The sequence below is a fragment of the Amblyomma maculatum genome, chromosome 11 (genome assembly GCF_055883805.1).
Source record: "Amblyomma maculatum isolate TAMU_Amacu chromosome 11, ASM5588380v1, whole genome shotgun sequence".
NCBI classification, from domain to species: domain Eukaryota; kingdom Metazoa; phylum Arthropoda; class Arachnida; order Ixodida; family Ixodidae; genus Amblyomma; species Amblyomma maculatum.
The window spans coordinates 94,006,025-94,028,060 of record NC_139354.1 but is presented as its reverse complement, the minus strand read 5'-3'; the positions used below and the strand labels follow the sequence as shown (position 1 = coordinate 94,028,060).

The following is a 22,036-nucleotide window of genomic DNA, read 5'->3' as shown; positions in this document are numbered from 1 at the left end:
TCAGAACACGTTAATGACAAAAGTGTTTTGAACATTTCCAAATAAGCAAAGCAAGCTACAAGACAACTCACTTAAACAATAAATACTGCAATGCATCAGAATCAGCACGAAAACAGCAGTGATGTTAGAGAAATGAAGTTGCTGCGTATTCAGTTACTTTTATCAACTTATTACAATGACACGTTCTTATAACCATCTCCAGTTCTCTATATTCCCTCGAACCAGTAGCCCGTGAATGATTATTAGGAAAATTAGGTATAGCTACAGGAAGAGTACTGGCCGAACACACAAGATAATTGTACAAACTTCGAAAATATTTGATATTCTTACAGAGTCGCAAATATTCTTAACGCGTTCAGAAAATTTAAGTTGACTTCTTGGACGTGCGATGTTTAAGGCAGCGTTTGACATAGCGCAACAGTAATTAATGTCTAAGTAAAAATCTTGCAGACACCTTTGGATCTTAGATTTACTTCTAGTTAAAAGATTTGAACATTCTGCAGCAACGGGGCGCACAACACGGAACATGAGTGAAAAATTTAAGCATAACATCAAAGCAGAGAAATAACAAAGAAATAACCGGTGCGAATGTAGCGGTGACGTCGATTTTCTTTTTAACGTACTATGAGCTTTTGCAGAATGCAAAAGTTATTTAGGGAAGATATGTCTTTCGATACATTGCTCAAAAGAAAACAGGAAGTTAAAGGTTTGAGGCTTATAAAGCTGTCCTAAACGCTGAAAACCAGTCCATAGCGGTTCTAGAAGAAGAATATGTACAAAAGCGGCATTTAAAATGCGCACTATACACGCTTCATGTCAAGAAAACGCTTCCAGTAGAAACCTGTTGGTGCTGTTCCAGGAAAGGTGAGCACTTCCGTCCACACTGTGCGTCTGCACTTGCGTCCGACGCATGGCCACACATCTGGATGATTACAGCAGGCCGTTGGGACACGTGCTCACATTTGAAGATCAGACATCCTATCCATGCGCCGATTAAAATACTAGCCCACAAAGAAACCACGTCAACGAATATAAAGCTGTTTTCATAGGGAAAAAAATTGCATATGAGGGAAGGTTCTCAAATATGAAATTACAACCTGTGATCTGCAATAAATTTTACGAGGATATACGCATCGATAGCTATGATGGCGTAATTATAGGAGGTATCTTGATTTGGGGCCAGGTGAAATTTGTGATGAGTCGATGCTGCGGCCCGCACTTGAACGCCTGTCGAAAAAGTATCGTAGCCGGTAGAGCAACGTTGCAAACTGCGATCTGCACAGATTAAAAGTACACAGATGTCACGAAACATGTTTGCAGCTAATGGTATATAAACCTACTGAGTAGTCAAAGAAGGGTTGCCAGGATTGTTGTAAAATAAATATTGTAGTTCACTTCTCAGGAGACGTTAGCCGCTATGAAGCCAAATACTCCGTGCCTAATCACGCGTTCGTGCTTTATTGTCTTAGTTTTGATGTGGAATTTTGCATCATTTTTGTGCGCAGGAGATCCTAGAGAAAATGCGTTTAGTCTGTATGTCTTAACACATAAAATTCTCGACAACGCGATTGATGCTTCCCGTTTAGAATGTAATCAGTAATCGTTTCCTACACAATAACGCATTGAGCTTCACTGCGTCGCCACACAGCTGATTTCCATCTATTTGCTCAAAGCAGTTTGTTTTCGTGTTAAGCGGCTCGTCCTAGCGTTGCAACCTTGTAGTTTCATTTTTCACACAATGCATGCAATTCACTGCCCTCTTTCTCAGAGATACCGTTTTACTTGCAGGTGCGAGCGAGAGATAACTATTTCAAACTCGGCATTTAACGATTTGTTATACTTTACTTGATCTTTTGGACATAATTACTTTATGTGTAAGATTTTGCACTGACCATTCTATCTCTAAAGCATTTTGAATGGGTATTGAGAAATTTGAAATAAGTAAATACAACTTTCGCGTATATGTTATCAACTTGGGACACCGAATGCGGTGATCTACACACATTCCTGATGAGCTTGCACGCTGAAGTGCTTACATCCGAGTGGCAACTTTCAACGCTGCTTACCTTGGCTTGACAGTATTGACCTACATCTCTAATGGGTAATAGTTATTGTCCCGTTCTCCGAAACATTCCGCACCGCCACTCCGAGCGAAAAATCCCGAGCATCAATATAGCAAGTGACATGGCCAGGCACTGATGGCTCGATGGGCCATTCATAATCTAATCCGACTGTACACTCTTAGAAAAAAGGGCAGTAACGGTTGCCGTTACTACCTTTTTTAACCGTTACGGTATTTGTACCACCTTCTTACGACCTTGTTCATTCCTCAAAGAAAAATTAGTAATATAGTAGTAACTGCTGCTGTTACTGCGTTTTTTGACTGCAGTACCTCTATTCGACCTCATTACTACAACACTGGGAGCACGGGTAGTAAATTTACCTGGACTCCTAATACTATAATCAGAAATCTGATAGTATATAAGATAAGAATATTCAAGTATAGACTATCTGCAGCACTCCTGATAACGATGCTAGTCTATTTTGTTTCTATGTTTATTTCAGTTCAGTTCAGTTCAGTTCAGGCGTTCAGTCGTGTCCGACTCTTCGTGACCCTATGGACCATGTCACGCCACGCTTTCCGGTCTCTCACTATCTTCTTAACATCACATAGCCTCATCTGCAATGCCTCGAGAATGCCATCTAACCATCGCGTTCGCTGCCTACCCCTTCTCCGGCGACCCTCAACCTTTCCCAATATCAAATCTTTCTCCAGCGACTCCTCTCTTCTCATCAGATGACCAAAGTAGCTGAGCTTTAACTTTAGAATTTGACCCTCCAATGAGCAGTCAGGGTTTATGGTCGACAATATCGACTGATTTGATCTTCTGGCAGTCCAAGGAACTCTTAAGAGTCTTCGCCAGCACCACAATTCAAACGCGTCGATTCTTCGGCGGTCAGCCTTTTTCACAGTCCAACTCTCGCATCCATACATTACAACTGGAAAGACCATAGCACGGGTTATACGGATCTTGGTTGGCAGACTAATGTCTCTGCTCTTTACTAGGCGGTCAAGGCTAACCATTGCTCTCTTTCCCAGAAGCAGGCGTCTCCTAATTTCATGGCTGCAGTCTCCTTCCGAGGTAATCTTGGCGCCCAAGAACAGAAAATCTGTCACAGCTTCCACTTCTTGTCCATTGATGCTCCAGGACTTGATAGGGCAAGACGCCATGATCTTCGTCTTTTTAATGTTCAGTTTAAGCCCAAACTTCTCGCTCTCTTCTTGTACGCGCATCAGAAGTCTCTTGAGATCCACTTCACTTTCTGCCATTAAAGTGGTATCATCCGCATATCTAAGGTTGTTGATGCGTTTTCCAGCGATCTTCACTCCAGCTGAAGACTCGTCCAGAATGTTTATTTAGTATTATTCATTATTCATACCCTCCATCGCCTAAGCATTCCAGAAGGGAGTGGGGAGACAAAATATAACAAACAAAAAGCGGCAGGTTTAGAAAACAAACACCATACAATACAAAATTTCAGACAAGTGAACTAGAACTAAATGCACCAACATCTTAAAAAATGCCAGTGCTGATCTCTCTGTTTGAGATAACATAGTGCATACGCGGCACCTACGGACTTGATTGTTCATCTTCATTCGTCGATTGTTTTTGTTTTGCGCAGAGAGCAGAGCACACGCTTAAAAGTCTCTTTGAAAGACATATAACTAGGACTGAGATGAGATGAAAACGTGAAAGGTGGAGGATAACCAAGACAGTTCTACTTAAGCTGAGGACCACCCAGAGGGCTATGGAACGAAAAATGGTAGGGGTAACGTTAAGAGATAGGAAGTGTGCACGGTGGGTCAGAGAAATAACTCAAGTTACCGACATTCTAGTGGAAATTAAAAAGAAGAAATGGAGATGGGCAGGACATGTAGGGCGAAGAGAGGATAACCGATGGTCGCTGAAGGTAACAAACTGGATTCCAAGGGAAGGAAAGCGTAGCAGGGGGCGGCAGAAAGTTAGGTGGGCGGATGAGATTAAGAAGTTCGCAGGGGTCAAGTGGATGCAACTAGCACAGAACCGGGTTAAGTGGAGAAATATGGGAGAGGTCTTCGCCACGCAGTGGGTAACGTCAGGCTGATGATGATGATGAGATTTAACCCCTCCTTTCAAAGACAGTACAAAACCAGACCGTGCCTTCATGACGGCGGAAAATGCACGCAAACACCACGTTCTCGCAGCCTGCTAACGTTGTGTCTAATTAGAGCCCTGGACGCAGGCTGTACGCTATCTTCTAAAAAAAATGTATATCACCCAAGCTGGCTTCTGAAACCGAAAATATGTCTAGGAAGCTGCAGTTCAAAAAGCCTGAAAAGCCACCGATAGGTCAATCCGAACCGATCCGAAACCATCTGTGGCGTAGAGGTGCCATGTCACCATCCTGCCTTAGCTGTCGTAGGGTGTGATTGTGAACGCTATTTCCTTACGTTGTGCTGTTTTTTTTTACGCTATGGTTTTTTTGAATGGGCCACAGAATTTATGCATGACGTGCACTTCGATGGAAGTTCTGAAGTACGTCAAATAATGGTAAATAGATTCGGTGTCGTACTCCGCTTGCACCCCGCCGTGGCAAAGCCGGTATCAACACGGAAGAAGGAAACAACCTGGCGTGATTGCTTGAAAATGCGAGTACGCTGCTCGAAATTATTTTTTTTTTGATGGCGCTATTGAATGAGGTACGCGCTGTTAATACTGTTGTGCGTGATCTCAAAATGTCTTTGTAATACAGGCTGCGGACTCCACGTGACGGCTTCACTAAGCTTCCTGTTTTATTGTGAGGGCGAGCCAGTCACTCTTCGGATGCCGTCGCTTTTCATATTCAAGTTCGTCTCTGCCGTGAAACAACTTGTGCGATATAAGTACAAAGTTATGGCGTATACTTGTGATAATTGAGACGAATGTGTATTGGATGTGATCACTACACCAAACGGGTTCTGACCTGTGTGATCCTTTTCGAGGCAAGGGCGTGAACGAATAAGCTTCTTTTTTTGCAATTTATTTCTTAATTAGTATAACCATTGTGCTTCTCAATCAATCATTTGAGATAAGTGTTTTTTAATGAGTATTTGTTGAAACTCGCTTTTTTCTGTAAAAGTTGGATGCATTATAGTGGTGAGAAGGATCAGCCCGCAAAAATCAGGTTGTTGTGGCGTGGCATGTTTCAAAGTGGTCGCTGCATTTGGTTTGGTGCTTTTGTGCTTGTACACAAAATATTCCCATCTCTGTAAAACGTGATCGACTGACGCCAAGGTGCAAACGCGTATACTACTAAGCCGTTGTAGGTATTTGGCAGTAGAATGATGATTCGAAATAAATATTTCAGTGACCGCACGTAGTCAACTCTGCGTGACAAGAGTTACTGTTTTCACAACCGAATATCCTTTTCTAGTCTTGAGGAATTGCACGTATCTTGGTGTTGCTCACAGCACAGGCGGAAATGAGCTATCAGTGGGCAGCTGAATTCGTTCATACTTTGTGTCATGCCTTTTGATGGAAGCTTTGAAATGATGCAGTAGTAGACAGTATCAAACCAGGAATAAAAACGTGATTTCACTTTATTTATGTTATGTCCGCTGTGTTTCGTGCTAATTTGATTTTTTGAGGCCTTTATTTGTGCAGAGCTCTTGGTTTCCTTAATGTTTACGCACATTGCTCAATACACCAGCAGTGAAATTAGTTTCGTGCTATTAATAATATGTCGGAAGTAAATGTATGACCGACATCGGGACATAAGCAGCTCGTATTTTGCATGCACTGTTTTGCAACCTTGAAATCACTTTGGATTAAGATATGCAGACCCTGGCGGATATACTTTATGTGATCGGGGCAAAAAGGAGATAGTGTGCAAAATGTAAGGCATGTTTCTGGTGCTGTGAGAAAGTCACCACTTAGAAAGAAAATATTCAGAGGTGCCACAAGTGTGAAAGAAGTCTGTTTTAAATATTTTTTACTGCGACTGTAAGGGCTCCTACACCAATATGGCTGAACTGATAACGTCTTACTGAAATGTTTACTAATATTTATGTTTCATATACGGAACGGCAGCACATAACACATTGTCCAAAATTCGGCGCATTTGAACATAATTTTATTCAGGAATTAAAGGAAAAAACACAATTCCTAGCTTTTATTAAATTTAATGCTCAAGTTTCCAGGAGATGAGAAATAATGTGTGACAAATATTGCATTGTAAGGTTTCCAGTAACGCTATCCAATCTGAAACGTGTTGTTTCGAGCATTGGGAGAAGGGTCCTAAATGAAGGCACAAAATAATTGCTCCCTGCTCCTCAGAATATTTCCCATAGGCCAACTCTGCGACCTTTGCCACAATGGGAAAGCATAAGTGATTACATTATTATAAGCCAATGATGATCTGTCACGTATGCAGGCTGTGGCGGTGACACTATCCGTGGGTGTGGATAGCTGCTTATGGCACCGCCCTTAGCAAATCAGTTGTAAATCACAGTTTTCAGAATAATTTTTTTTTTCACAGTCATCTATGATGACTTTCGCATCCCCATGTCATTGTACTCTCTTTCTTATGTTGACATACTTGCTTTATGTGCCTTTTATAAGAGGCATTTATTCATGAAAATATATCTTGGGGATCTTTTTGCTCCCATTAGTTAAAATTATTGTTTCTTCGTAGTTCTTATAGAGCAGGAATTTCTACACTATCTCTCAGTTTCCTGTTCAATTTTGGTCTTCAGAAGTACTACAATATAATGAAATCAAGTTGCCTTGCTCAAGAAATGTGAATTGAGCTTAAACAAAATGTAGGGCTTGTGAAATATGCGTAACAAGATCATGTTGGAGCGAGTTTAAAATACTGGCTTTGAAATGACATCGTGCAGAACCCCTTTTTCTCTAGAATACAGTTAGCTATGACAAATGAAACAAATAGTCATATAATTGCCATAGTTGTAGCCTGAAGCTAGGAAATTTCAAAACAGTTATTTACGTACATTCCTATGGCCGTCAATTCAAGCTACTATCTGCACCCACAAATGACAGTTTTGCTACATATTGATTATGAAACAAGCCAGCAATTGTTCATAATAATTATTCACATATGCAATTTCTTCCCAATTCAGGTTTCAGGCGTAACATACGGGTAAAAGTTTAGCAACGGGCATTGTGCTTGCCAATTTTGCGCTTATATTCAAATAGTTGTGACGATGCTTGAGAAGCTGCATGTTTCATCTTTGATAGCATTGCTGGAAGCAGAATAATTCAATGTGTTCTCCTGAACTCTTCATTCATCTCCTCCAAGAGACTAGCTCCCGAAATTTTAAAACAATTTGCAGTAATATATGGGCTAATTGGGTAACTTTTCTTTGCGTTTTGAAGAAATCTACAGTTTAAACATGTCATAATTGGGAAAACGTTTTATGTGCTTTCATTTTATGCGTAACAGGAACATTCATGCACTTTGTGAGCGCGAAGTTTCTTATGTATTCTCTAATTTTAATGTAGGTGTGCCTCACAGTCAGGGAGAAATAAAACGATTCAAAATAACCTCCTTCGAGAGTTGTGGCGTTTTTGAAATTATTTCTAGAAACCAGGTTTCAAGGTTTGCTTATCATATATAATGTGGAGCGCCTATGACACCCCCACTTCTAATTTTTCGACGGCAATGTAAAAACGTAACTATTTTTATGACCTTTTCATCTTTAGTGAAACTGTAAAGGCTCTTCTTTACACCATACAGGCTGGTAACGTTTTACAGATATGGCGCATTTTAATGAGCCTGAAATCGGGCCCTTTTTTCATTGTGCTGCGATTTGTGAGATGTCTTTTCAGAGTTGCTTGACAAGAATAATCATGACTGTACGCACTGGATTTAGCCGTGCCTGTTTTCATTACAGTGAAAAGAGTTGTGTTGCTTGGTCTCACTTTCCATTTTTCCCTCTTTAGATATACAGTTACCTGAACACTTCAAACTGGCCAATGTCTGCAGCCTACCTGCTACTAACCTGCACATCAAAGCAGAAACAAGAATGACACACTAAATAATCTTCCAGCAGGCACACTAGTGGTGTAGTAAATGAAACAAAATTTATTTCTGGAGCAAATCTGTTCACATTGTTCTGGTTCGGAAAGCGAAACCTCATATCATGTTTGATGTAGCTGAAAATTATCGTCTTGAGTTGGTTGTCATTGTGAGAGCATGTTTATCCCACCAACTTTTAACTATGTGAGTTTGAAATGTACAGCGGCCTGGAAAACACTGCAAACCACGTCTCAATCGTGTTCGAAATTACCACATGAGCTTTGTATTGAAGTTATAATGGTTACTTGGCTCCATACGTGAATGCTCATGACATGTGCGGAAGTATGTGCAAGGTACCTATTATGAGCCATTAGGTAAAAACTAGCAATGTTTTATCATTGAGTTGTGTTTTGTATTATTATAGCTGCGACTACGCATTGAACATTTTGGTTTTCATCTAGCAGTACTCTTCTTTTCCTTGTGACAATTAGCTTTGTTCAGTCGGTATTCACAGCAGTACATGCCATTCATGGTCTGCACTAATGCTGACCAGATTTGAGGGTCTGTTGAATTTGCGAAAACAAGTTTAACATTATAAATCTCGGGGACACACCCAGCTGAGCGAACCCTGGGCTGAAATATGATGTTAGCTACCCTTCGATATTGAAGTCGAGCAAAAAATCAGAGAACTAACAGATTTTTGGTGCTGTTATTGTTGTCACCTGCGTAGTATTAGCAAATTACAAATGCATAGTTGTCCTTATACCTGCTATCGTTTCCTCTAAACTGACCGTATCTTAAAAACAATCTTTAAAAAGGATTCCAATTTATATAAAAGGTATTTTGTTGCTCCCACAAGAGTTATAGGCAATGCGGATTTCTAATCAACACAGTTCCTCCTCACCAGTTAATATAATATAGAGCAAGGCGTCGAACGATATCAGGCATTTAAAAGACTAAGTGTCGTAGTCCACTAAGTTTATCATTTAATATCACTCGTTAGGAAATTATTAATTCGTTTCAGAAACAAAGCTTGTATGATAAAGTGTTTGGTCATCTTGAGGAACAACTGGTACAGTTTTTGCACTAAGATACAATTTTCGCCGCTTTATTTATAGGCATTTAATGATAGTTACCATGCAGCCAGCTGCTGGCTTGCTATCTCTTGCTCACTGGATGCACAAAGGGGCCATCATGGAGAAAACTCCAGCAAAAAGCGATTTTGTTCTCCAAGATGTGTCTTTGGTTGCTATAGTGGTACAGCTGCACGTGACAAATTTATTATTGTGCGCCTTATCATTTAAGGGCAGTGGAAAAACCGCTTTACATTAAAAGTAGCTTGGTGCCAATATTTAAGCCTGCTATTTCAAAGCAATTATCGCCGTTTTTTCTTGATACCAAAATTCAAAATGCAAATTCGTCTTTGCTAATGATTGTAATCAATAAAGTCAGCGGAACAAATAAAGTACTGCTATTTATGTAGCACTACTCTGAAAAGCCTTAAGTCATTCTCAGTGGGCTTGATCATATTTAGCAGGTCCGTCCAGAAATTTACCCCGAACAGGCTTATTTTCAATAATTGTCAATATGCATGATGACAAGCTGGCTCTTCTTGGCTGTGGCCTGCAGAGCTATTTCTTCGTATTCTTTGATTTCGTACAGAACCACCACCATTATACCAAATATATCCTCTGCGAGAGGGTCCTTCCCGTTGACCGTTATCAAACGTGCTTCTGCATCCACTGACTTTATGAAGTCATCCTTTCCATCCTGAATACCGCAGAGAAAGAGTATATTATTCACTCGCTAAATGGTAGGTATATTTTTCATATTTCCTCTAAAGTCATATCTTAGTTTGTACTGAATTAGATGATAGACAAAACTTAGTCGTACGATTTTACATTTTACATCAGCACAAATATAGCTGACGAAAGATGCCAAAGGCGAAACACGAACCTTTCGCTGGAGATTTCGGCCCGTTGCTCCGCACTGAGAAAAGCAGCGTAGGTAGAAGAAGAGCTGCTTACGCGGGAAACCCCAGAGTAGTCCGTTTCCGTTTTTCAAGCGCGCCGTATCGTCACCACCGGCATCAGGTACGTCTGGGGACTGTAGTTGTGGAATGTAGCTCGCGGTGTGTGCCGCCATGCTCTCCAGGAAGACGTCTCGCACCTCTGAAAGGCTGACATCGGTTAGCAGGTTGCTAACCTTGAGTACAGCCTCGAAGCGCAGATAGTCCTCGCGCTGCTTGCGTGCACCTGGATCGGTGTCACGAAAGGGAACCACCTGCACCAAGACAGAAGGAATCGTACGAGGTAACATGTTTTTGGCTACCCACCTATTGAATTGCCTGCTCCTGTCCTCACAATTTCCACGTGCTTTGCATGACAGTGCACTGTTGTCCGGAATGCTTATAATAAGAGTGTGTGTTTAAATTTTGCAAAAAATAATAAGCACAGCCACCAAAACGAAAAAATGTCCGGCTGGTTTCTATGTAAAGCAGAATAAAAAAGCTATTTTAGATACAATCTTTGCTTGGTTAAATAGTGTCCCGCTTTTATAGCTGTGACTCACATATCACCTTCTCCCCAAAAACAAAATTTAGTTATATTTGAGAAATTCTAGAAAAATTAATGCGCTTGGAAATAATTGGAAGAAACGGAAAATGAGCATAGTTGCACTAGCTAGGTGCTTTCGGAGCAGAAGTGAAGTTTTTTGGACCTACAAAGACCCAAGATCTGATTGCTGCTTCAGGTTTCCCTAAACATCTTTAAGGCAAATAAGTGACTGCCACTGGTTTAATTGTTGGCATATCAGCATGAAGCGCCAACGGCACGTTTGATGAAAAAAAAAACCGCTTTCATTCGTTTGTAGATTATTATGGTAATGAAGGTTCTACGAATAAGAAAGTGAGACATTTGTATTTGTTTTCATTGGTTGAAAGTGAGACATTTGTATTTGTTTCCATTGGGTATTCCTAACTTGAATCACTCCTTAGACGGTTCGCCCTTTTGAACTACATAAACATTAACCGAATGCGTAGTCTGCCTAACTTTTCTGCCGCATATGTTTATGGATGGTTTCTTTTGTTTGTTATTTTCAGACTCGTATTCACTGAAATACGTCATGAAACGCATGATGTTTACTTTAATTCAGTGATTCTTCCCATGGTAACATGTCACCGATAGCCAACTGGTACAGAGCTCCCTCACTTGACAGTTTCCCGTTTCTGTTTGAATTCTCTTACAAAACTTGTTTACAAGAAGTTCATTTCTTCAATCATTCAGTGCGATTCAATTCATTTTATTCATTCCAGACTTATCATTCACTAGATCAAAGTAATGAAAAACTGACGTTAAAACCGGAATAAGGTATATTAACCGGCGCTAGATTACCCTGATTGCATAGTTTATTATACTATTCGGGGATAATGAACAAAGTGGCTGAGATTGCCGTGGACGGCGTAAACTAGCTGGTATTTTAGACCATACGAGGTTCTCTAAATAGCACTAATATCGCAAACTGTACAAGCGCTTTGCGTCTCGCCTTGGTCTAAACACCGACACGATTATTCCAGTGTCCTAGAGATGACTAGTTGAGCGCTCTGTCTACTCGGCATCCGCGACGAAGGTTTCCGCTTGTAAATACAAGCGTATGTGTAGCTTGATTCAACTCTAGGAATAATATACATTCAAGACTCATAGCTGAAATTTCGGCTATTAAGACGCCCGACTACTGTGCCGGAGTTCCCGGGATCGAATCCCGGCCTCGGCGGCTGCGTTTCGATGGAGGCGAAACGAAGTGGCGTCCGTGTGCTGTGCGATGTCAGTGCACGTTAAAGATCCCCAGGTGGTCGAAATTACTCCGTAGCCCTCCACTACGGTCCCCCTTTCTCTCTATCCACCTTCACCCCCACCTTCCTCCTTTCCCTTACGGCGCGGTTCAGGTGTCCACAGAGCAAGTGTGACAGATACTGCGCCTTTCCCTTCCTATGAACCAACCAACCAACCAATAAACTAACGCGATGGCTGTGACATTTGCAAAATCAATACAATGCTAAGAGAGCCACTTCAATCACCTATATTAACCGACACAATATTCACCTTTCGGCTGTTTGTTTCTCATTGGTCGCGTGCTAAAAGCCAACAGAATAATACTAACACGCTGGAAGAAAAGGGAAACGAGTATTCTTTGACTTTGATTCTTGTGAAGTTAATTATATAACCTTTTAGCTTTCCAAACCAACGCCCTGTATTGCAGTCCCCACGCATGCGGGTTCAGTAATAATGGTAGTAAATTTGAGGTAGGACTCGAGCAGAAAAGTGACGACGACTCGAAAACTGTTTTCTTGCTCCAGTAGTGCCCCTTAAGGGACAGCCGTTTGACAAATTCTACGATGAGAGGAATGAGGGATGCAATTTTATTGTGTGTGTTCAAAATTTACATAATTAGAAGTTGGCAATTTGTTACACACTTATAGTAAAGAAGCCAAAGAAAACAAAAATTTCTAACTTGCAAGCAAATGAGGAAACTACGTACTCAGCATAGCCGAAGAAGCTTTGCAGCTTACCATAGTCCAGAACACTCATTGGGCATTTAGGCTAGATTTCAATCCTCAGGACATTGCCCACACTCGAATCGTAGCCAACTGCAGGAAGCGTCAGCTTGGTTTTTTACTAGCCGTTTTTACACTCCTTTTTTTATTTACCACTACTAACAACTCTAACCACAGAAATCTGTGCAGTCAAAAAGAGTACAAAAATTTAAAAACACGCTAACTGCAGCGACCCGAGTAACCACAATCGGCCTGCCAAATTACGGCACATACCGTACAAAGTTACCCTTTACACAAGTCTTTCTTTAAATAGAGAGGGGAGAAGAAAACAAGTGCGGGAACACCAGCTTTCCTTTTTCTGTGTGTTGCCTACGCACTGACACCGCATCTGACCACTTCAGCACCATGGTTGCCCATGCTACTTTGACTTTGCCGTTTTTACGCATCCACCCCGTACTTCTTGAAGCCATGCACTCAATACCTGACCGTCGCCTTGGCCCGGCAAATTTTCCCATATGTGCACCGTCAGTGACCTTCACTTTTGCCAGGCCGTTATTTTCGTTGAAACGACACGCAACGGCTCCGGGAAGCAGGTACATCTCTCTATTCTCATGGACGGGACTCGTCCCAACCTTGACTCACCAATCGACTCTCCTTCCAGCGGCCTTTGTGGGTGCCATAATCCCGCACCACTAAATACCTCAGGGCCTACAAGCAACTTTGTATATTATGCCTGCTCAGGCAGTCTAGCGACAGTTAGCCAATACCATGTGCCTTAACCAATCGGTATTAAGGCATTGATCTAACTCAACCGAAAAATCGTAATCGCTGGACAGTGGCCCCATCCCTCCGTCCGTGTGTGCTTCGCCTCTCGATGTCACGATTTAAAATGTATAAATGCCAGTCTATCTGAGGAGAGTGGCTGCTTCTCGGTTATACTTTTCAATGCGGCGCTCGCTTCACGGTTCCGGCTGTTTTAGGAATTAGCGGGCTCTTTGTGGCGTTAAACCCGACAAACCAAACCAAATCGAACCAAATGGATTAGCGGAGTCTGCATTAGTTCGGAAGTGGTTTTTCTTGTGCTACAAGCGCCATTCCTTCCTCCCAATAGGGCAGCAAACTTGAAAGAAATGGGGACATGCTAACGGTACTATATATGACAATACTCATATACTATATATAGTATTATATGTGGCAATATATGAAAATGATCAAATGACGGAATAATATAAAATAAAACTGATGAGCTCTCTATGAGTCTCTTATTTTTTTCTACCCAAGCACTGCAAGATGAGTTCTACTAAAGTTGAGGACAACCCAGAGGGCTATGGAACGAAAAATGGTAGGGGTAACAATCAGAGATAGGAAGCGTGCAGAGTGGGTCAGAGAAATAACTCAAGTTACCGACATTCTAGTGGAAATTAAGAAGAAGACATTGGCATGGGCAGGACATGTAGTGTGAAGAGAGGGTAACCGATGGGCGCTTAGGGTAACAAACTGGATTCCAAGGGAAGGAAAGCGTAGCAGGGGGCGGCAGAAAGTTAGGTGGGCGGATGAGGTTAAGAAGTTCGCAGGGGTCAAGTGGATGCAGCTAGCACAGAACGGCAGTAGTTATACTCAGGCTGATGATGATGATGACTGCAAACTATACGCAAGTTCATCGCTTACCTCGTAACGGCTGTTGTAGTAGAGAGCAATCCGAACCAATTCGAGGAGCGCCTTCGCCACTGGTACTCCAGACAGAGCAGAAAGGACAGTCGTTGGGTGTGTAGAGTCGTATACCGGCGGGGATACCAGGTAAGGGTCTACCGTCACTTGTCGACCAATCAAGAGGTTATACCACTCGACACTGGCGATACCTGGCACGTGGTAGATGCTGTGCCGTGGCCGAAGAAGTGACTTCTTGAAGAATCTTACTGTGGCCATCGAAAACCTTTGGTACAAGTCAAATATTTGCGCGTTTGTGTCGTTCGGGAGATACGCGTAGGCATGATCAAGCATCGGCCACGACTTAGACATGTTGAAAGCATTGGCTACGATGCGCTCCGTAATAACTTTCACTTTCGCCTCTGACGACTCGCTGTAGCGTCGCACCAACTTGCTTACGGACAGTTTTGACAACCGAAGGATGTCCCACGTAGGCGCAAGGTCCTTTTGAGAGTCTCTGTGCAATTGCCATTTGACCAGGGGCATTACCCTATCCAAGGCGTCCAGGCAGTTCAAAAAACTATGATATTTCTTTCTCTCCAGAAGGCCCATATCTTCGAGCAAGCTGTCAGTTAGGTAAGTGGAAACCATCGGAGACAATGCCCACACCACATAAGCACCCAAAAATAGTTGGAAATTCTCAACATACCCTATGCGGCTGAAATACCCGTAATCGAGTTCTGTGAACAGGTCATAGTGGAGGTTGACTATCTCATCCGTTGGCCAGAGCTGCGAGTCATCTGGAAGGTGACCATTTATCGCTCTTCGTAGGTCTGGGTCGCTCAAGTTGTTGAAGCGGGGTAGGACATCATTTCCCCCTAACGTGTGTATGAGCTTGGCGATGTCATCGTGGGTGATCAACACGTTTCGGATCATTGTCGAGTAAGACTGGCCTTTGGTGCCCACGATCTCGGCGCACCGTCTGAGATAATCTACCTCTTTGCGCCTAGAATGAAGGGCCTCGATGTTTCTTATCCATTGGGTGCTTCTTGGGTCTAGTCTCATGTAGATGGTGTTCTCCGAGGGACGTCTTGGGTGCCGACCAACGTAGAAGGCCCAGAACATTGGCATGCCGAAGTGTAGCGATGATCGCACTAGCGTGTTGAGAATCTGTGCTCGTGTCACCCGAGATTTGCCTGGCCATGGGAGGCGAATGTCTTGCAGGAAGGCTGTAAATCGATAGTTGTCCCGCAGCTCCCCCTGAAAATGAAGGGTGACAATGCTGAAGTTGCCTTAATTACTTATTAGGAAGCAACTGCATTTTATCGCAGGTAAACACTGAAGAAGATGAATAAAATAGCATTCCTGTCCTTAAGCCAATTTTTGTACAATATTACTGGGATAATGTTCTGTTGCCTTCCTCTACAGAAGCAAAGAAATATACAACGGCGTTAATATAACAATATTTGACGACACAATGACTTCGGATCTCAGCCCAGCAGCTGCAGATCTGACATGCAAAAAGCAGAACGAATGAATTGGCCGGAAAGCTAAACGAGGAAAGGACAGGACAGAAAATACTGCTGACTTACAACTAATATTTATACAGATTAGATGTCAGTCGGTGCTCTTTCCTATCATTTCCTTGCTTCGCCTTCGAGCAAACTCCATTCGCGGCGCTTTATTCACATCAGAATGAACAAATTAGCTCAAAATATGTTATACTGTACGACTGTTGGCACCTACTTATGTGTGTCGATAAATATATAAGCGGCTGAAGAAAGGCGAGCATACCGGCATGAACTTAACGAGCATGCATACACAAGTCAAAGCAGAGAACCATTTTACTTTCATTTTGTTTCACGATGTAGTCCAATACTTAAACAAATAATTAATTTCTTGCGCAAATGTTTTCGCGTAGGCACTCGTAATGTCCTACTTCATTGAAATTGGCTTTGTCGCTTAACGGGCATGCCATTAAATGACTAACAGTATAGTGTTGTGAGAATAGAGACACATCTAGAGCCCCAGGTCTGTTGTCCAAATTGGCTCATTGTTTTAATGATGGCGAGAAAATTGCCTCATTCATTTAATGATAGCGCAATAGCAGAACAGAATTAAATGTGCATCTGTGGGTGTCATGCACACAGGTTCCCTGAGAATATTAGAAAAAAGTCTTTATGGAAGCAACATCCTATATATATATATATATATATATATATATATATATATATATATATATATATATATATATAATATATGGCAGAGACGCATGTGTAAACGACAATGGCCAATTTACAATACCATAAGCTAAAGAAGCTGATAATTTAGAAATGAACTTCTGCAAACAACGCAAATTGCGTCCATGATTTACTCCATTGCAACAGCGATGTCGGCTTCCAAATTATTAGGCTGAAATGTTTCTATAATTACACGCAGTCGAAATAAATTTTGCGCCCTGATTCAGAAAGCACGGGAAGAGTCAGTATGCCACCTTGGGGAACAGTTTCCTGCCATTTATTGAGACGCTTTTAATGTAAGCTTCCCTTTATTGCAGACACAAGAAACGCATCAAATATAAAATGAGAACTAACAAAAGCAAAATACTTTTCTTTTGATGTGATTATTTGAACCAACCAATTTTATCTGTTTTCAGCTTTATACTACAGCACGAGATCGCAACGTCAAGATCGCCATTTTGGCCATAAACTTGGTGTCTTAAATAACATAACCAGGTTATGTTATTTTTTGCTAAGGCCCAGTCAGATTTGTGTTCTTTCGTATGCAGCGTTAAGACTGTGTAAAAAATTCGGCAGTAAAGCGTTTGAGATTTACCCACGTTTCATTGAGGCCATCAATTCTATTGTGCGTTCAAATGCCACTACATTCGGCGCTGTGTTATTTCTCGAAAATTCTTCATTTGCGTTCTGTGCATTTGTTTCCATAGTTCGTTAAACTTTCTGGTGTTTTAGTAGCTTGGATTTTAAAATGATTAAGGAATATAAGGATGGCGTAATTAAGTGTTCGCGCTCTGCATGCCACCCTGTATTACTGGCATCGCAAATAACACAGACACCTTGCCTACCCATCATTTCGAAACGCGACAATCATGACCCGGATTATTTGCGCTTTTGTAATTATAAAAAAATCACAAGTAATTTCACAACAACCTTGAAACAAATGCTCGCCATAAAAGGCCTTAAGAAACAAAGAATGTTTAAAAGCCTGCAGCAGCATTGCTCACCCGGCTGAGGCAGCGGAACATGAACCCCGCAGCTTTTTCCTTGGATTTGCTAGTGTAGAGAGGGATCGTCTGCAGAAGCATGTCTTTGACGATTCGCCTGCTGAAAGCATTGCGGTATTTATCCAGGGGTGCAGGATAGGGGTTCCTGGTGACGTCCCAGCCGTGGCAAACATGCCTGCCCATATAAATGGTAAAGAACCTCTTTGTAAATGTAGCACATCAACGACACTGAGAAGTAATGAGATCTCAGAGGTGATAACAGCTGCTACGTGCTGTTGCCGTGGGGAGTAAAGAAGGATGAGGAATAAATATTCTTTTAATACTGGGAGGGAATGTCTGTGTCGGTGAAGTTCTGCCTCTGCTTCATTGTATCCTTACTTTTAAACCTTGAATTTTTTTTAATCTAATATTCCAGTATTAAAGTGAAGAGATGATTTCGTAGACAATAGTGTACTATAAAATCCAATAGTCTAGCCAAAACGACTGCCCAATTTCTATAACAAGTCTACCAACCGATTTCAAGTAACCACAGCATTTCTATGGTATATACGTTCTCAAAAGCCATCGCATAGCTGTGGATCAGTGCTGAATAAAGGTTGGTGTTAGAAAGTAGTTCGTTTAGCAAAAGTTGCCGACGGCTACATTGTGGCACCAGGTATAAAGAACAAAATGACAGAAATCAAGTATTGTCTGCTTGCTTCTGTTCTCTTGTTTATGCAGTTCTATTCATCACTAGGTTGCACAGTCTGAATCCTGAGAGTGGAGGTCTTTATGCGCCCCGCCGGGGTGGTGCAGTGGTAAGACGCCCGACTACTGCGCCGGAGTTCCCGGGTTCGAACCCGACCGCGGCGGCTGCGTTTCGATGGAGGCGAAACGAAGTGGCGTCCGTGTGCTGTGCGATGTCAGCGCACGATAAAGATCCCCAGGTGGTCAAAATTACTCCGTAGCAATCCACTACGGCTCCTCTTTCTCTCTTTCCACTTTCATTCCCACCTTCCTCCCTTCCCTTACGGCGCCGTTCGGGTGTCCACAGAGCAAGTGTGACAGTTACTGCGCCTTTCCCTTCCTGTGAACCAATTTAACTTTATTTAGGTCTTTATGCTTACACGTGAACAGATATCTGCTTCATGATATACAAGGGGAAACACGGGGTAATATTCGAGGCTCCATTGGTGTATCGTATCTGCTTGAATGAAATAGATATACGCTCGCCGAAAAGGCCATCATTCGTCACCGTAGCGACGGTGAGTGCAATGACGCCATGCGGATACGATACCCCGATGGAAAAGGAGCCTCTGCCGAAAAAGGCCAAGGAATCTATATATTTGCACAGCGTGGACATGATAAAATGGCCGCATTGTCGTGCCTGCATACAAACTCTCTGAGATGCGCTTCGTTACAACCTGTGTAATGTAATTAGTATTTAAAAGAAACTACATCATTTATTAAACTAAATAAAATTGGCAGCTGCGTTTCGATGGAGGTGAAACGAAGTGGCGTCCGTGAGCTGTGAGATGTCAGCGCACGTTAAAGATCCCCAGGTGGTCGAAATTACTCCGTAGCCCTCCACTACGGCTCCCCTTTCTCTTTCCACTTTCACTCCCACCTTCCTCCCTTCCCTTACGGCGCGGTTCAGGTGTCCACAGAGCAAGAGTGACCGATACTGCGCCTTTCCCTTCCTGTGAACCAATTATTGTTTTTCTTTCTTTCTTTCTTTCTTTCTTTCTTTCTTTCTTTCTTTCTTTCTTTCTTTCTTTCTTTCTTTCTTTCTTTCTTTCTTTCTTTCTTTCTTTCTTTCTTTCTTTGTTTGTTTGATTCCTAAGTGTGCTATTTCCCCACAATGTAGTTGTGATGACTCAGTTGCATATACTTCGACAAGTTGTTTGCAGTACTGCTAAACACATTGTGCTCCTGTTGTCACAACCCCCGAACTGACGGGGGCAACAGTAGAGCACAAATTATTATAGTGCGCTGGGCGAGAGGCACAAAGGAACTCAGTTACCTGTTGTAATGCGGAAGAACCTGAGTGACAGAGTGTTCCTTGCTTCTCAGTCCTGAAAACAAGCCTCCGCCTTTTCTTCGTTAGTTTCCTACAGTCGTTTAAAATAGCATTTGAAGGCTTCGCGGCCGCCACTGATTGCCTTCATACAGCTCATGATTTCATTCCACTTTTTACCCAACGGGGCATTCGCATATATAAGCCTGAATTATTCAAGCGTATTTTCAGTGTAGCAGTATATTTAGCTGGAATTACTCATTATACATTTATGCGACTGTAGAATTCACTGCTATGCCATTTATTTAAGAACGTGCCTTCGGAAGGAAGCCGCGACATGGCTTGACATGTAAAACAAATAGCGGCCAAGAAAACGACGACAGAAACATAAAGGTGCTTACTCCAGCCAACAGTTGGCCTTTGTCAGCACCACGAGGTGACTTCACACACCAGTTAATATTCCTGTCAATTTGAATCGCCCTACATCTTATGGAAAATTTTACAGTGTAAACTGCTATCATGGCCTAAGGATTTTATCACGCTTGGTAGAATGCCCTTGAATGAAGATACTGTGCTTTTCTAGCCGTATTAAATGCTATAAGCAGAAAGTAAGAAAGAAAATCGCAAATGAAAAGCACTGTGATCCTGGCTTAATGAACTGTATGTGTGCACCCAAATGTGAGAATACTGCGCCTTCGTCTTCCCAAAGCAAGCTTAAAACTTTATTGCCCTTCCGACTTTCACTTCCACCTTCCTCCCTTCCCTTACGGCGCGGGTCAGGTGCCTACAGAGAAAGTGTGCAAGATTCTGCCTCTTTCCTTTCCTGTGAACCATTTCTTAAAAATATTGCCCATAATGCCCCGCTGCGAGCTCCATGGTTAAAATGCTACTACTGCACTGGAATTTCAGGGTTTGAACCGGTTGCCTGTGGCAGCGTTTCGATGGAGGTGAAACGGAGATGCGTCCTTGCGCCATGTGACGTTAGGATTTCCAGGTGTTTGAAATTATTGACAAGCTCATTACTACGGCAGCTTTCTTTCATTCAGCTTTCACTACTACCATCATCTCTTGCCTGAAGGGGTGCTTCAGGTTTAAGCGGGAAGCAGTGTGATATAGGTCCCTACCCTTTCCTTTTCAGTAAACAATTACGTTATGTAAATAAATAGATGCATGAGAAGGCAACCTTAAGGGGCTAACATGTGTCTTGAGTCATTGAAGCCTGAACATCAAATAATTCGACCTGGGAAACCATATAAAAATAGTTAAGCCATGTAAAACCTTGTCGAGCAGGATTCTACCTCGTAAAACTAGGTTCAATCTATACCTAATTTCCTACTGTTCTTTAAAATGAAAGCTTCTTTGTATCATAAGTGGCATCCACAGTTGTCGGTCAGCTCAGACAGAACCAAAGTAAATAAGTTATAATGCAAACCAGACCAGAATCAACTTCATAACAAATGGTTTACAAGTAAATCCTTAGAGCGATTCAAGCACACCTTTAATAATAGAATTGTCCATAATTCAATGAAATTCATATTTCTATCCAACAAATTCTTTAGCTTTAAAGAAAACACAGACCCACACTGCCTACAAATCGAGCTCCTACCCTCGGGGAACCAGCCCAGCTTGCTACCCAAATACACTAAGTCTTGTCTTTAGTTCTTGCTTTCTCCATGGCAACAATGGCGGCTTCATCCCCATTTCCAGGAGGGCGAGTGGCCAGAAACAGCCGCGCGTCGAACACCACCGTACGCCATCTGACGGTAGCTTGAAAGGCAAGCGGCGCTTGCTACGAGCGCGAGCAATCGCCTCTGAGTTGAGCTACTCGCTTCCAATCTGGTACCAAAGAAGCCGCGCTTTTGCCCAGTACCATCGGTATGGTTCTGTGAAATAAGCCCTAGAGTAGACCTAGACCCAAAGCCTTGCGCCTTGTCACACTGAAGAGGCTGTAGAGCGCCTTCTGTCGTAGCGGCGACTGCGTCCCAACGGAGCGGAGACGCTTCGACAAGCAACGAGATCCATGTGAATGCCCAGAGGGAAGGACCCCCATCTGTTTTTTTTGCAGCGAAATATGTCAAGGCACGATGATGTCACGGTTGTCATGTGACTAGCATAAAGACGCATGTCAGCACACCCCCCTTTTTAGACAAATCATAAATCTTGTTATCACACCTTTCGGGGCATTAACTACTCTACAAAATAATTTACAAAACTTTACAACCAGGTAATATACAGCTTTAATCTGTTGAAAGAACTTCCGCATTGCTCAACCGAGCGCACACAAACTGCAGATCACTCATTATATCCCCAGCGATGGGAGGGCGACTTGTCTTCCCGACCTGGTCACCGTGACTGGAGCCGAAGGCACCTGGTGTTCAGTGTTTGCCGATCGGCCGGAGAGCTGTTTACGCTGGTAGCGCGCGCCCCTGACTGAACCACCAGGCTCCTCCTGACCATGTCTAAAGGCAAACACGTAGCTTCTTTCTGCTTTCCGGAAAACTGGCAAGCGGTTTAACAGTCGTCGATTACGGTGCAGCAG

General features: G+C 42.5%; 1 protein-coding gene across 1 annotated transcript in view; it reads right to left on the bottom strand.

Moving 5' to 3' along the window:
• Nucleotides 1–1,140: 1,140 nt before the first annotated feature.
• The window catches only part of LOC146174415 (uncharacterized), a 29,285-nt gene continuing 8,389 nt past the window's right edge, over nt 1,141–22,036 (bottom strand). The window contains exons 3-7 of the mRNA XM_084585390.1: nt 17,502–17,676; nt 14,279–15,517; nt 13,253–13,318; nt 10,015–10,341; nt 1,141–1,275 (exon numbers count right to left, since the gene is read on the bottom strand). Of these exons, the coding sequence (XP_084441516.1) occupies nt 1,141–1,275; nt 10,015–10,341; nt 13,253–13,318; nt 14,279–15,517; nt 17,502–17,676 (1,942 nt within the window). The remainder of the gene's footprint in view (nt 1,276–10,014; nt 10,342–13,252; nt 13,319–14,278; nt 15,518–17,501; nt 17,677–22,036) is intronic.